Source organism: Gopherus evgoodei, unplaced genomic scaffold (assembly GCF_007399415.2).
Source record: "Gopherus evgoodei ecotype Sinaloan lineage unplaced genomic scaffold, rGopEvg1_v1.p scaffold_35_arrow_ctg1, whole genome shotgun sequence".
NCBI classification, from domain to species: domain Eukaryota; kingdom Metazoa; phylum Chordata; order Testudines; family Testudinidae; genus Gopherus; species Gopherus evgoodei.
Genome location: NW_022060027.1, coordinates 3998256 through 4013677, shown reverse-complemented (window position 1 = coordinate 4013677; position 15422 = coordinate 3998256). Strand labels below are relative to the sequence as shown.

Sequence of the window (15422 nt, the reverse complement as noted above, 5' to 3'; positions counted from 1 at the left end):
GTGTGTGTGTGTGTAGATGTGAGGGGAAGGTGTATATGGCTGTGTTGTGTAGATGTTTGTGTGGTGTTTAGTTCTGTGGGGGTGTGTATAGGGCTGTAGGGTGTGTGTGTATAGATGTGTGTGTATAATTGTAGGGGGTTATGGCTGGGGGGTGTTGTGAGGGGAGGGTGTATATGACTGTTGTGTAGATGTTTGTGTGGTGTGTGGTTTGTAGATCTGGGGGGAGGGTTATATATGGCTGCGGTGTGTGTTTGTGTAGATGTGTGTGTAGGTATGGAGAAGGGGTTATGGCTGGTGTGTGTGGTTGTACAGCCTGACAGTCTTGGTGTGTGCACCTGGGAAGTGGATTGTGGAGATTCCTGTGCAGGCAGGTGTGGGTGTATTTAATGGGACCGACACACACACACACACCCTGCCCCCATGCCCTGGGTGTGGGGCGGGGCTGCAGGGGGTGTATAGGGCGAGGGGGTGCCCAGTGGGGATGGGGGATTGCCGGGGAGGCACACAGGGCTGGCGGGGGGGGACATGGCTGGAAGAATTTCAGGGGTGGCAGGGCTGACATCAGCCTGCGCAGAGCCAGCTACTCCTGTTCTCATTCTCATGCCAGGCCATTGTGGAGCCCAGCTGGGAGCACAATGGCGGGGAGGGGCCCCTCCCTCAGGCCTGCAGTGCACCCCCCCTCAGAGAACCCAGGAGTCCTGGCTCCCAGCCCTCTCTCTTCTCAAACCACTAGGCCCAACTCCCTTCCCAGCACCAGGGAGAGAACCCAGGAGTCCTGGATCCCATCCCCCACTGCTCTAACCCTCTGCCCCCCACTCCCTGGGAGTCAGGACTCCTGGGTTCCGTGCCCAGTGGGGGGCAGGGCAGGTGGGGGGGCCTGGCTGTGCGTTGTGTCCACGCCGGAGAATCTGGGGCTGCAGCCGAGCCCCCTCTTTACAGCACTGGGTGTAACTGGAGAACGGGACTGGGCCAGAATAACCTGCGGCCCCAGGGCCCAGGGACGCGCTGTCCTCACCACGTCGCACAGACTGTTGCGCCCGCCGGTGCCAGCCTGCCCTACCGGCGGCCTCCTCACTCAACTCCCCTCCTTCCCCAACTTCTTCGTCCCCTGAACCTCCACCTACTCACCCCTGGAGCCCCCAAACCTTCCCCCTCCCCCCACTCACCTCTGGGGGCCCCAAACCTTCTCCCTTCCTTCAAACCTCCCCCCACCCACCCTGGGGCCCCCAAAACTTCCACAAACCTCCTCCTTCCCCCAAACCTCCCCCCACTCACCCCTGGGGCCCCTAAACCTTCCCCAAACCTCCTCCTCCCCCCACTCACCCCTGGGGCCTCCAAACCTTCCCCCTCCCCCCAAACCTACCCCCACTCATCCCTGGGGCCCCCAACCTTCCCCAAACCTTCACCTTCCCCCCAAACCTCTCCCACTCACCCTGACCCCCCAAAACCTTCCCCCAATGTCCCTCTCCCACCAAACCTCCACCTACTCAACCCTGAGGCCCCCAAACTTTCCGCAAACCACCCCCCATTCACCCCTGGGGCCCTCAAACCTTTCCCAAACCTCCTCCTCTCCCCAAACCTCCCCCCACTCACTCCTGACCCCCTCAAATCTTTCCCCAACATCCCTCTCCCCCCAAACCTCTCACCCTGACCCCCCAAACCTTCCCCAGTGTCCCTCTCCCCCAAACCTCCCCCCACTCACCTCTGAAGCCCCCCAAACCTTCCCCCAACATCCTCCTCCCCCCAAACCTCCATCCACTCACCCCTGAGCCCCTCAAACCTTCCCCTAACCTCCTCCTCCCCCCAAACCTCCCCCCACTCATCTCCCGGGCCCCCAAACCTTTCCCTTCCCCCCAAACCTCCCCCCCACTCGCCCCTTTTGGCTCCTGAACCTTCCCCCAATGCCCTGACCCCCAAAACCTCCCCCCAACTTCTCCCTCCCCAAAACCTTCCCCATCTCACCCCTGAGCCTCCCAAACTCACCGCAACCCCTGACCCTTTCCGCTTCCCCCCTACACACCAAATTTATCTCAGTTCCTTTTCATCAAACTTTCAGCTTCAGATTGTAACAATGTCCTGTCCAGACGGGAGCCAGTGCCCCCTAGAGGGGATAGGCCCCTTGCCCCATTCCCTGCCCCCCTCCTCCACCAAACCAGCCAGTCCCTGTCCTGGGGCAGATCAGAGCCGGTGCCCCCTGGGAGAGAGGCCCCATGCCCCATTCCCTGCCCTCCGAGCCAGCCAGTCCCTGCCCTGGGGCAGATCAGAGCCGGCGCCCCCTGGGAGAGAGGCCCCATGCCCCATTCCCTGCCCTCCGAGCCAGCCAGTCCCCGCCCTGCACCCCTCCCACCTTCCCTTCCCTACGAACCCCATCCTTTCACGCTCACTTTCGCCCAAAGCGCCCTCAAGCAAAGCCACGACCCACCCAAATGCATCCGGCTCGTGTCGCCTGCAGCAACAGGAACCAGCCCAGGTCTAATGCCCAGGCTGGGGCCGAGCGGCCCGACCGACGGGGGGCTGGGGAGATGGCTCCTGTCTTGGGCAGACTGAAAAATATCACGAGTCGCCACTTTGGGGGCAGCACCAAAAATGCTGCCCAGCACAGTGTGGGCCATCCAGGGGGCCCCATGCAGAGCCCACGGGGCAGGGCACACACGGCCCAGTGGAGATCAGAGGCGTCTTTGTCAATTCCCCCCCCTTCCCACCTGGTGGAACTGAGGGACGTGATTTTCAGTCTGGAAAACAAAGTCAATGGTTCTTGAGCAACATTCGCACGAAGAGCCGGTTCTTAATTCCTAACGCGGCCTGAATTCTGAGCTCGGTTTACACAGGGTAAATCTGGACTCTGGATTGACACCCTGGGAAGCTAAAATCAGAATCTGGCCCTGCCCCCATTGCAGTCAGGAGTGACTCTGGATTGCTGCCAGGAGCTGAGATCAGAACTCGGCCCTGCCTCCATTGCAATTGGGAGTGACTCTGGATTGACACCAGGAGCTGAGAGCAGAACCCAGCTCTGACCCCACTGCAGTCAGGGGTGACTCTGGATTGCTGCCAGGAGCTGAGATCAGAACCCAGACCTGCCCCCATTGCAATTGGGAGTGACTCTGGATTGACATCAGGAGCTGAGCTCAGAACCCAGCCCTGCCCCCAGTGCAGTCAGGGGGATTGACAGCAGGAGCTGAGATCAGCACCCAGCCACGCCACCATTGCATTTGGGGGTGACTCCAGATTGACCCCAGAGGGCTGAGATCAGAACTCAGCCCTGCTCCCATTGCAATTGAGAGTGACTCTGGATTGACCCCGGGAGGGTAGGACTGAGATCAGAAAGACACCCACTCCAGCTAAAAATAGCCATTTATAAAACCTAGGATTAAATACAGACCTGCTGAGGTTATTAATTTGATCCCTCCACCTCCCCCCCACCCATCTCGTTATCATGCCACCCTCTTTCTTAATATCCCATGTTCCAGCCCCTTCCCTTGCAACAGTAAAATCCCCAGAGGTTCATTGGTAGGTGGGGGTGGGGGGGCTGATCTGAGGCAGGATGCCCCCCCAGGTGGGGCATAAAGAAATAGTTTCTCTGTGACCCCGCCACCCCCAGACTCTGGCTCACGGCCCCCCAGGATCATGTCCATCAGGCACTGCTGGTGGCGGTGCTCCAAATGCAGCATTGCCAGAGCTTCTTGGGCAGGCCTGGGAGGGAGAGGAGGATGAAGCAGCCACCGCCGAAGATCAGCACGGCGCCGGCGGCCACGGCGCAGGCCACGGACCACGAGTACTCGTATTCCAGCGGTATGCTCTGGTCGCTGTCAATGAGCCACCGCACCGAATGGCGGAAAACCTCCAGGCTGATCAGCACCATGATCCCTGCCAGTAGAGAGGGAGAGTGGGAGTGGCGCTAGGGGGCCCTGGGCTGCGGGGAGCAGGACTGGGGGCTCAGCAGTGGGCGCTGGGCTGCAGGGAGTGGGGTGGGGGCTCAGTAGGGGGGCTTTGAGCTGCAGGGAGTGGGGTGGGGGCTCAGTAGGGGGCCCTGGGCTGCAGGGGGCAGGGTGGGAGCTCAGGAGGGGCGCTGGATTGTGGGGAGCAGGGCAGGGGGGCTCGGTAGGGGGCGCTGGGCAGCAGGGAGGGGGGCAGGGGGCTCAGGAGGGGGCACTGGGCTGCAGGGGCAGGGATGGGGGCTCAGCAGGGGGCGCTGGGCAACGGGAGCAGGGCGAGGGCTCAGCAGTGGGCGCTGGGCTGCCGGGAGTGGGGTGGGGGGCTTCCCAGGGGGCGCTGGGCTGCAGGGGCAGGGGGCTCGGCGGGGGGCACCGGGGAGCGGGGCAGGGGGCTCGGCAGGGGGCTGGACGAGGGGCGCTGGGGAGCTCGGCGGGGGGCGCTGAGGAGTGGGGCGGGGGGCTCGGCGGGGGGCACTGGGGAGCGAGGCAGGGGGCTCGGCGGGGGGCGCTGGGGAGCGGGGCAGGGGGCTCAGCTGGGGGCTCGGCGGGGGCAGCTGGGGAGCGGGGCAGGGGGCTCGGCGAGGGGCTCGGCAGGGGGCGCTGGGGAGCGGGGCAGGGGGCTCAGCCGGGGGCTCGGCGGGGGCAGCTGGGGAGCGGGGCAGGGGGTTCGGCAGGGGGGTTCGGCGGGGGGCGCTGGGGAGCGGGGCAGGAGGCTCGGCAGGGGGGTTCGGCGGGGGGCGCTGGGGAGCGGGGCAGGAGGCTCGGCGGGGGGCGCTGGGGAGCGGGGCAGGGGGCTCGGCGGGGGGCTCGGCAGGGGGCGCTGGGGAGCGGGGCAGGGGGCTCGGCGGGGGGCGCTGGGGAGCGGGGCAAGGGGCTCGGCGGGGGGCACTGGGGAGCTGGGCAGGGGGCTCAGCAAGGGGCTCGGCGGGGGGGCGCTGGGGAGCGGGGCAGGGGGCTCGGCAGGGGGGCTCGGCGGGGGGCGCTGGGGAGCGGGGCGGGGGGCTCGGCGGGGGGCGCTGGGGAGCGGGGCAGGGGGCTCGGCAGGGGGCTCGGCAGGGGGCGCTGGGGAGAGGGGCAGGGGGCTCGGCAGGGGGCGCTGGGGAGCGGGGCAGGGGGCTCGGCAGGGGGCGCTGGGGAGCGGGGCAGGGGGCTCGGCGGGGGGCTCGGCAAGGGGCGGGGCGGGGGGCACTGGGGAGCGGGGCAGGGGACTCAGCAGGGGGCTCGGCAAGGGGCGGGGCGGGGGGCGCTGGGGAGCTGGGCAGGGGACTCAGCAGGGGGCTCGGCAGGGGGCGGGGCGGGGGGGCGCTGGGGAGCTGGGCAGGGGGCTCGGCAGGGGGGTTCGGCGGGGGGCGCTGGGGAGCGGGGCAGGGGGCTCGGCAAGGGGCGGGGCGGGGGGCACTGGGGAGCGGGGCAGGGGGCTCAGCAGGGGGCTCGGCAAGGGGCGGGGCGGGGGGCGCTGGGGAGCTGGGCAGGGGACTCAGCAGGGGGCTCGGCAAGGGGCGGGGCGGGGGGCGCTGGGGAGCTGGGCAGGGGGCTCGGCAGGGGGGTTCGGCGGGGGGCGCTGGGGAGCGGGGCAGGGGGCTCAGCAGGGGGCTCGGCGGGGGGCACCGGGGAGCGGGGCAGGGGGCTCAGCAGGGGGCACCGGGGAGCGGGGCGGGGGAGATGGTACCCACCGGAGATCAGGAAGAAGCAGGAGGCGGGTTTCAGCAGGAACTCCACCCCTTTGCTCAGCGCCATGGTGATGCAGAGGGAGCCCATCACCATCAGGGTGATGCTCAGCAGAGAGATCACGGCCGCCGCGATGTTCAGCTCTGCGGGGGTGGGGCGGGGGGAGACAGAGAGTTACCCCCGTCTGGGAGGAAAACCCCCACTGCCAGCCTCCAGGACAGCCCAAGAAACCTTGGCTAGACGGGCCCATGGGGGTGATCTGGGGTTGGCAGGAGGCGGGATACTGGGCAGATGGGCCCATGGGTGTGATCTGGGGTTGGCAGGAGGCGGGATACTGGGCAGATGGGCCCATGGGTGTGATCTGGGGTAGGCAGGAGGCGGGATACTGGGCAGACGGGCCCATAGGGGTGATCTGGGGTTGGCAGGAGGCGGGATACTGGGCAGATGGGCCCATGGGTGTGATCTGGGGTAGGCAGGAGGCGGGATACTGGGCAGATGGGCCCATGGGTGTGATCTGGAGTTGGCAGGAGGCGGGATACTGGGCAGATGGGCCCATGGGTGTGATCTGGGGTAGGCAGGAGGCAGGATACAGGGGTAGATGGGCCCATCGGTGCAATCCAGGGGCATCCTAACCTTTTTTCGTCGTTCTCTGGAAAATGCGGGCGTTCTCCCCCGTGCTGAAGAATTTGAAGTAGGAGCAGTTGGCTTCTGGGAAGGGAGAAAGGAAGGTGGAGAAAGAGGAACGGTGTAAACAGGGGTGGGGGGGGGCAGAGAAGGGGATGGGGAATCAGGAAGTGTGAACACTCTGGGTGGTCGGGGTGAGTTTGAGGAGAAAGAGTCAGGTGGGGTGAGTTAGTAACCCCCTGCTATCCCAGCCCTGGGCTCCCTGGACCCCCAGGTCTCCAGTGCCCCTCAGCCCCCTGCTATCCCAGCCCTGGGCTCCCTGGACCCCCAGGTCTCCAGTGCCCCTCAGCCCCCTGCTATCCCAACCCTGGGCTCCCTGGACCCCCAGGTCTCCAGTGCCCCTCAGCCCCCTGCTATCCCAGCCCTGGGCTCCCTGGACCCCCAGGTCTCCAGTGCCCCTCAGCCCCCTGCTATCCCAGTCCTGGGCTCCCCCTACACGCACCCAATTCCCCCAAACCTTCCTGCAGGAACCTTCCACCCCAAACTCACTAGCCTCACCCAACCTGCCCCCTCACTTACCCCAGCCCCCGAGTCTTCCTCCCCCACCACCCCAGCTCACCCCCACTAGAAATGTAACTCGGGAATTTCTCCTTCTGCAGCGAAGTGAGTGTACCAACGCATTCCCCAAAGGGCTGGGAATTGGGGGAAGGAGGGAGATTTATTAACACTCCCCAAATTTCGTCACAGATGGGAATCAGCCTGAGAGTGAGAGAGATGCAAGGGGGTGGGATGGAGGGGTGGAAGGGTACGGATGGATGGGTGGGTGGATGGAGGGGGTAAGTGGATGATACGATCAAGTGGGATTTTTTTGTAATATTTTATGACCCCTATCTGTGCATCATTCCCCTCTACCCGCCACCCCAGTGGAAGGGGAAGCGATGATGTTTTCTCTCAGGGCTGGCTAAGAGACACAGGTATCTGCATGTTACCTCCCGGTGCGGGTGGAATGAAGATTCACCAAGGAACTTGCTGAAACTGACCCAGGACACCAACGGGGCCAGCAAGACCATGCTGGCTCCCAGGGCGCACAAATTTCCCCACTCTCCACAGCAGAGCAAAGACCCCAGCTGGAGAAGCAAAGCCATGGAGGTGTGAGCCGGGGTCTCCGGCACCTGGGAACTGACTGAGGGAGAGCTGGAGCTGGAGGCCGGTACAACCCACTGTGCCATAGGCTTGGCCTGGCCGGACAATGGCTTCAATTCTGGCTCTTTGTGGTCCAATCCCGTTCCCCCCGGGTGTCCATCGCTGTGCTCCAGCTGGGAAACATCCCGGCAACTCTAAAAACGCTGCCTGGGCCTCACTGGACATGCTGGGGGAGGCTCTCGGGTCCCTGAGGAGTGGACAGGTCCCTGCCATGAGTTTGTCTCTGTTGGACATGCTGAACAAGCTCTTGGGGTGAAGCTGGAGGGTGTCTGGGGATGGATGGATGGATGGATGGATGAACGGACGGCTGGAGGCAGGGAGGGAGAAATTGGAGGGGTGTATGGATGGGAGGGGGTGGGGTGGATGGAGGGATGGATGGATGAATAGAAGGATGGATGGAGAGGTGTTTATGGGTTGGATGGATGGATGGATGGATGGAGAGAGGGAGGGCGGGAGGGACGGAGAGGTGTGTATGGGTTGGATGGATGGAAGGATGGATGGATGAATGGAGAGGTTTGGATGGACGGTGGATGTGTATGGGATGGATGGAGGGGTGTGTATGGGATGGATGAATGGTGGATGGGTATAGGATGGATGGATGGTGGATGTGTATGGGATGGATGGAGGGGTGTGTATGGGATGGATGAATGGTGGATGGGTATAGGATGGATGGATGGTGGATGTGTATGGGATGCATGGAGGCGTGTGTCTGGGATGGATGGAGGGAGGGAGGATTGTGTGGGGATGGAGGATGTATGGGGTTGTAGGAGCAGATTTTTCATAGCCCAGTAACATGTTTAAACCACTGCCAGCAGCTGGAATTCCAGTTGTTATGCTGATTACTGAAAGCTTCTAAAAGGAGACGTTTTTGAACCCTTAGCACAGCTGACAGACCCCCTGTGAAGTGAGTGACCTCAAGGAGTAAACATGACCCTCTGCCCTCCTGGCTTGAGTTGTTTTTCCGAAGCACATGGTTTTGCAAGACGGAAGTCTGGCAATAGTTAACTATTGCTATACAACTGGTTAACTGATGGAAAATTGCCCACTAGTCAGGCTGGAAATCTCCACCCTTAACTTAGCATCTGCTCAGCAGTTTTGTTAATGAGCAAGCTCTGTAATACTAACAAGATGGGTATAAAAAGGGGACGAAATCTGAGCTCCATGGACACTTGAATGCCTGGACACCTCTCAAGTTCCCCTGGAGACCGCCAGCAGGCCACTGGACGTCTACAGTTATCCACTGGAGACCGTCTCAAGACCCTGGGTAAATAGGAATCTGGGATTTTTTGAGGTGTTTTACTAACCTGTTGCGGATGCGTGTAAAGAGCTTAAGACTAAGTAAAATATAGCTTGAAGTGAGAGCGCTCTCTCTGTCAGAGGGCCGAGTTGCCCCTGATTTATTTCCTGACACCACCTCACACAGAATAAAGTTACCAGGAGTTTTGGGTTGAAATAACCCCAGGTAACTGGATGGATGGGTGTGGGGTGGGATAGATGGAGGGATGGAGGGGTTTGATGGGTGGGTGGGGGTGGATGGATGGACAGACGGGTGTGCATGGGGCTAGATGGAGTCTGTTTGGCAGGGGTCGGCAACCTTTCAGAAGTGCTGTGTGAGTCTTCATTTATTCACTCTGATTTAAGGTTTTGCATGCCAATAATACATATTAATGTTTTTAGAAGGTCTCTTTCTATAAGTCTATAATATATATCTAAACTATTGTTGTATGGGAAGTATATAAGGTTTTTAAAATGTTTAAGAAGCTTCATTTAAAATTAAATTAAAATGCAGAGCCCTCCGGACCGGTGGCCAGGACCCGGGCAGTGTGAGTGCCACTGAAAATCAACTCGCATGCCGCCTTCAGCACCCGTGCCATAAATTGCCTACCCCTGCGGTATGGGATGAATGGATGTACAGGGACAGATGGAGGGGTATGTGGGGATGGATGGAGGAGTGTGTGAGAATGGAGGGAGGGAGGGAGGGAAGGAGGGCTGTGGGGTGGATGGAGGGAGAGAAGAATGGGGGGTGGATTGATGGGAAGAAGTGGAGTGGATGGAGGGAGGGGTGTGAGGTGGATGGAGGGAGGGAGGGATGGGGTGGATGGATGGAAGGGGTGGAGTGGATAGAGAGAGGAAGGGATAGGCGGTAGATGGATGGGACGGGGTGGAGTGGATGGATGGGGGGTGGAGTGGATGGACGGAGGAAGGGAGGAATGGGGGTGGATGGATGGGAGGGGTGGAGTGGATAGAGAGAGGAAGGGATAGGCGGTAGATGGATGGGACGGGGTGGAGTGGATGGATGGAGGGATGGGGTGGATGGACGGAGGGAGGAATGGGAGGTGGATGGATGGGAGGGGTGGAATGGATAGAGGGAGGAAGGGATAGACGGTAGATGGATGGGACGAGGTGGAGTGGATGGATGGATAGATGGAAGGATGGGGTGGATGGATGGGGGAGGGATGGGGTGGATGGATGGAGGAGTGTGAGATGGATGGATGGATGGAAGGAAGGATGGGGTGGATGGATGGGAGGGATGTGAGGTGGATGGATGGGAGGGATGGGTGGGTGGATGGATGGAGGAGTGTGAGGTGGATGGAGGGATGGAGGGATGGGAGGGGTGGAGTGGATAGAGGGAGGGAGGGATAGGCGGTAGATGGATGGGACGGGGTGGAGTGGATAGATGGAGGGATGGAAGGATGGAGTGGATAGAGGGAGGGAGGGATAGGCGGTAGATGGATGGGACGGGGTGGAGTGGATGGATGGATAGATGGAAGGATGGGGTGGATGGATGAGAGGGGTGTGAGGTGGATGGATGGATGGAGGGATGCGGTGGATGGATGGGAGGGATGGGTGGATGGATGGAGGAGTGTGAGGTGGATGGATGGAGGGAGGGATGGGAGGGGTGGAGTGGATAGAGGGAGGGAGGGATAGGCAGTAGATGGATGGGACGGGGTGGAGTGGATGGATGGATAGATGGAAGGATGGGGTGGATGGATGGGAGGAGTGGGGTGGGGTGGATGGATGGAGGAAGGGAGGAATGGGAGGTGGATGGATGGGAGGGGTGGAGTGGATAGAGGGAGGAAGGGATAGACGGTAGATGGATGGGACGGGGTGGAGTGGATGGATGGATAGATGGAAGGATGGGGTGGATGGATGGGAGGGGTGTGAGGAGGATGGATGGGAGGGGATGGAAGGAGGGAGGATCGATGGATGGGAGGGAGGGATAGGGTGAATGGCAGGGGGTGAAGTGGTTGTATGGAGGGAGGGAGCAATGGTGGTGTGGATGGGAGGGGGTGTGGTGGATGGATGGGGGAGCGAGGGAGGGAGGGAGGAAAGGGGGTGTGGATGGGAGGGCTGCAGGAGGGCTGAAGGAAATGGACCAGAGCAGCTATCTCACTTTAAACATGCACCCTACCCGATCCCAGAAACACATCCACATGGAGACAGCCCCTAGGACACCTCCAGGGGTTGTGAAATGGGGCCTGGGGCCTTTCCCCTCCAGGGGGCACAAGCTCCCATCCGGCCCCAGGGCAGGGACTGGCTGGCTTGGGGGGGGCAGTGAATGGGGCCTGGGGCCTTTCCCCCTTAGGCAATTGGCCATCATTTCAGTGGATTCAATGAGGCCAGATACCCAGCTGAGTGAATGTTTCCTGGTTGGGATGGTAGCAGACCCTGGCACAGAGCAGCTCCCCAGTGCCCTTGATCTCCAGTTTCACTCTTTCCAGCCAAGAGGCGCTTTAACTGGCCCCAGTCCCTTTTCGGACCACGCTCCACCCCTGCCCTCCCCACAGACTGGAATTCGGCTGATGCCATCGGCTGCTGCTGCAGCGTCAGAAAGAAGCGCAGAGACAGAACCGCAAACTCTCCTGGAGACGCCCGAATACGTTCAACCAAAAGCCAGGGACAGAACCCAGGAGTCCTGGCTCCCAGCCCTGCTGCTCTAACCACTAGGCGCCACTCCCCTCCCAGAGCCAGGCACAGAACCCAGGAGTCCTGGCTTCCAGCTCCCCTGCACAGACCCAAGTGGGATCAGAACCTGGGTGGGTAGCGTGAGAGGGTGAGGGCATCTGGTTATTTATGAAACTCCAGCTGTGAAAAATTATCAGAGTCAAGGGGAGGTGGATGGGGGTGAAGGCTGAAAAGGGAGTGAATGGGGGTGGAGGGAAGAAGATGGATAGATAGATGGGGTGGATGGGGATAGCTAAGTGTTTTGGGGGGTGGGTGACGTGGATAGGGATAGGTAGGTGTTTATTGGGGTGGGTGGAGAGAGACAGTGAATGGGGGATGGAAAGGAAAGGAGGAAGGAGGGAAGGAAGGAAGGAGGGAGGGAGGGAAGGAAAGAAGGAAGGGAGGAAGAAGGAAGGAGGGGGAGGAAAGGAAGGAGGAAGGGAGGGAGGTGGAAGGAAGGAAGGAGGGAGGGAGGAAGGAAGGAGGGAAGGGAGGAAGAAGGAAGGAGGGGGGAGGAAAGGAAGGAGGAAGGGAGGGAGGTGGAAGGAAGGGAGGAAGGAGGGAAGGTAGGAAGGAAGGAGAAAGGAGGGAAGGAAGGAAGGAAGGAGAAAGGAGGGAAGGAAGGAAGGAGGAAGGAAGGAGGGAAGGGAGGAAGGAGGAAGGGAGGGAGGTGGAAGGAAGGAAGGAAGGGAGGAAGGAGAGGGAGAGAAGGGAGGAAGGAAGGGGGGAGGGAAGGAAAGAAGGAAGGGAGGAAGAAGGAAGGAGGGGGAGGAAAGGAAGGAGGAAGGGAGGAGGGAAGGAAGGAAGGAGGGAGGGAGGAAGGAAGGAGGGAAGGGAGGAAGAAGGAAGGAGGGGGGAGGAAGGAAGGAGGAAGGGAGGGAGGTGGAAGGAAGGAAGGAGGGAGGGAGGAAGGAAGGAGGGAAGGGAGGAAGAAGGAAGGAGGGGGGAGGAAAGGAAGGAGGAAGGGAGGGAGGTGGAAGGAAGGGAGGAAGGAGGGAAGGTAGGAAGGAAGGAGAAAGGAGGAGGAAGGAAGGAAGGAGAAAGGAGGGAAGGAAGGAAGGAGGAAGGAAGGAGGGAAGGGAGGAAGGAGGAAGGGAGGGAGGTGGAAGGAAGGAAGGAAGGGAGGAAGGAGAGGGAGAGAAGGGAGGAAGGAAGGGGGGAGGGAAGGAAAGAAGGAAGGGAGGAAGAAGGAAGGAGGGGGAGGAAAGGAAGGAGGAAGGGAGGGAGGTGGAAGGAAGGAAGGAGGGAGGGAGGAAGGAAGGAGGGAAGGGAGGAAGAAGGAAGGAGGGGGGAGGAAAGGAAGGAGGAAGGGAGGGAGGTGGAAGGAGGGAAGGAAGGAAAGTGTGAAAGAAGAGGAGGGGGGATAAGCCAGGCTCTCCTCACCTCCAGGCAGCTCGGCCGGGCCGCAGGTCGCCCTCTCCACCTCCACGTCCTCCACCCAGAGCTTCTTGGAGCAGAACTTCCAGAGGCCGAAGTGGGCGGCCTCGCACATGGTGCTGTGGTTCTGCTTGTAGGTGTTGAGCTCTACCCAGAACTCGGTGCCCACGGCCAGCACGGTCAGCGTCACCCCCACAATGGCCACGAAGAAGGCCAGCTTGATCTTCCCTTCCTGGGCGTCGGTGAGGGCCGGGCGCCGCTTGCCGCCCGCCCGGCCCCGCAAGCCAGCCATGCGCTCCTGCTCCTGGAGGAAAAAATTGGGCCACATCATCCTTCCTGGGATTGACCTCGCTGCTAACCCTAACCGTAACCCCGACCCCGAGCCCTGCCCGGCCCTCCTGCGCTTCTCCCAGCCGCCCTGCGCCGACGCTCTGCGCCTCCAACCCGCAGGCTCCTCAGGTCGGACGCCTGCCGCCGAGCGGCCCCCCCAGCTGGCTGAGCGAGAGGCCGCCTGGTAGCTCGCACCCGCGGCCCCGGCTGTAAATACGCCCCGCACCTGCTAGGAGCCATCACCCGTCTCCAGGGCGATGGAAGCTATTTTTAAGGCCTTGGGCGCGTGGGTTTTAAAGAGGCACATGCAGCGTTGGGAGCTGCCCACGGGGCACCCACCCACCCACAGCCAGCCCTCCTGCCCCCTGCCCCACAGATCCCCCGGGAGCTCCCCTCACAGCCAGCCCTCCTGCCCCCTGCCCCACAGATCGCCCGGGAGCTCCCCTCACAGCCAGCCCTCCTGCCCCCTGCCCCACAGAGCCCCTGGGAGCTCCCCTCACAGCCAGCCCTCCTGCCCCTGCCCCACAGAGCCCCCTGGGAGCTCCCCTCACAGCCAGCCCTCCTGCCCTCTGCCCCACAGATCCCCCGGGAGCTCCCCTCACAGCCATCCCTCCTGCCCCCTGCCCCACAGATCCCCCCTGGAGCTCCCCTCACAGCCAGCCCTCCTGCCCCCTGCCCCACAGATCCCCCAGGAGCTCCCCTCACAGCCAGCCCTCCTGCCTCCTGCCCCACAGAGCCCCTGGGAGCTCCCCTCACAGCCAGCCCTCCTGCCCCCTGCCCCACAGATCCCCGGGAGCTCCCCTCACAGCCAGCCTCCTGCCCCCTGCCCCACAGATCCCCCCTGGAGCTCCCCTCACAGCCAGCCCTCCTGCCCCCTGCCCCACAGATCCCCCAGGAGCTCCCCTCACAGCCAGCCCTCCTGCCCCCTGCCCCACAGAGCCCCCGGGAGCTCCCCTCACAGCCAGCCCTCCTGCCTCCTGCCCCACAGAGCCCCTGGGAGCTCCCCTCACAGCCAGCCCTCCTGCCCCCTGCCCCACAGATCCCCCGGGAGCTCCCCTCACAGCCAGCCCTCCTGCCCCCTGCCCCACAGAGCCCCCGGGAGCCCCCCTCACAGCCAGCCCTCCTGCCCCCTGCCCCACAGATCCCCCGGGAGCTCCCCTCACAGCCAGCCCTCCTGCCCCCTGCCCCACAGAGCCCCTGGGAGCCCCCCTCACAGCCAGCCCTCCTGCCCCCTGCCCCACAGATCCCCCTGGGAGCCCCCCTCACAGCCAGCCCTCCTGCCCCCTGCCCCACAGATCCCCCTGGGAGCCCCCCTCACAGCCAGCCCTCCTGCCCCCTGCCCCACAGAGCCCTCTGGGCGCTCCCCTCACAGCCAGCCCTCCTGCCCCCTGCCCCACAGAGCCTCCTGGGAGCTCCCCTCACAGCCAGCCCTCCTGCCCCCTGCCCCACAGATCCCCCTGGGAACCCCCCTCACAGCCAGCCCTCCTGCCCCCTGCCCCACAGAGCCCCCTGGGAGCTCCCCTCACAGCCAGCCCTCCTGCCCCCTGCCCCACAGAGCCCCCTGGGAGCCCCCCTCACAGCCAGCCCTCCTGCCCCCTGCCCCACAGAGCCCCTGGGAGCTCCCCTCACAGCCAGCCCTCCTGCCCCCTGCCCCACAGATCCCCTGGGAGCTCCCCTCACAGCCAGCCCTCCTGCCCCCTGCCCCACAGAGCCCCTGGGAGCTCCCCTCACAGCCAGCCCTCCTGCCCCCTGCCCCACAGAGCCCCCGGGAGCTCCCCTCACAGCCAGCCCTCCTGCCTCCTGCCCCACAGAGCCCCTGGGAGCTCCCCTCACAGCCAGCCCTCCTGCCCCCTGCCCCACAGATCCCCCGGGAGCTCCCCTCACAGCCAGCCCTCCTGCCCCCTGCCCCACAGAGCCCCCGGGAGCCCCCCTCACAGCCAGCCCTCCTGCCCCCTGCCCCACAGATCCCCCGGGAGCTCCCCTCACAGCCAGCCCTCCTGCCCCCTGCCCCACAGAGCCCCCGGGAGCCCCCCTCACAGCCAGCCCTCCTGCCCCCTGCCCCACAGATCCCCCTGGGAGCTCCCCTCACAGCCAGCCCTCCTGCCCCCTGCCCCACAGATCCCCCTGGGAGCTCCCCTCACAGCCAGCCCTCCTGCCCCCTGCCCCACAGAGTCCCCTGGGAGCTCCCCTCACAGCCAGCCCTCCTGCCCCCTGCCCCACAGAGCCCTCTGGGCGCTCCCCTCACAGCCAGCCCTCCTGCCCCCTGCCCCACAGAGCCTCCTGGGAGCTCCCCTCACAGCCAGCCCTCCTGCCCCCTGCCCCACAGATCCCCCTGGGAACCCC

The 15422-nt window shown here is 63.2% G+C and overlaps 1 protein-coding gene across 1 annotated transcript; it reads right to left on the bottom strand.

Moving 5' to 3' along the window:
* Nucleotides 1-3327: 3327 nt before the first annotated feature.
* On the bottom strand, nt 3328-13271 carry LOC115641626 (voltage-dependent calcium channel gamma-6 subunit-like). Its single transcript, XM_030544952.1, has 4 exons — nt 12756-13271; nt 6234-6308; nt 5606-5743; nt 3328-3864 (listed from the first exon to the last, which is right to left on the bottom strand). The coding sequence occupies exons 1-4, from the start codon at nt 13078-13080 to the stop codon at nt 3632-3634; spliced, it is 771 nt and encodes a 256-aa protein (XP_030400812.1). The 5' UTR covers nt 13081-13271; the 3' UTR covers nt 3328-3631.
* Between the last annotated feature and the right edge of the window lie 2151 nt (nt 13272-15422).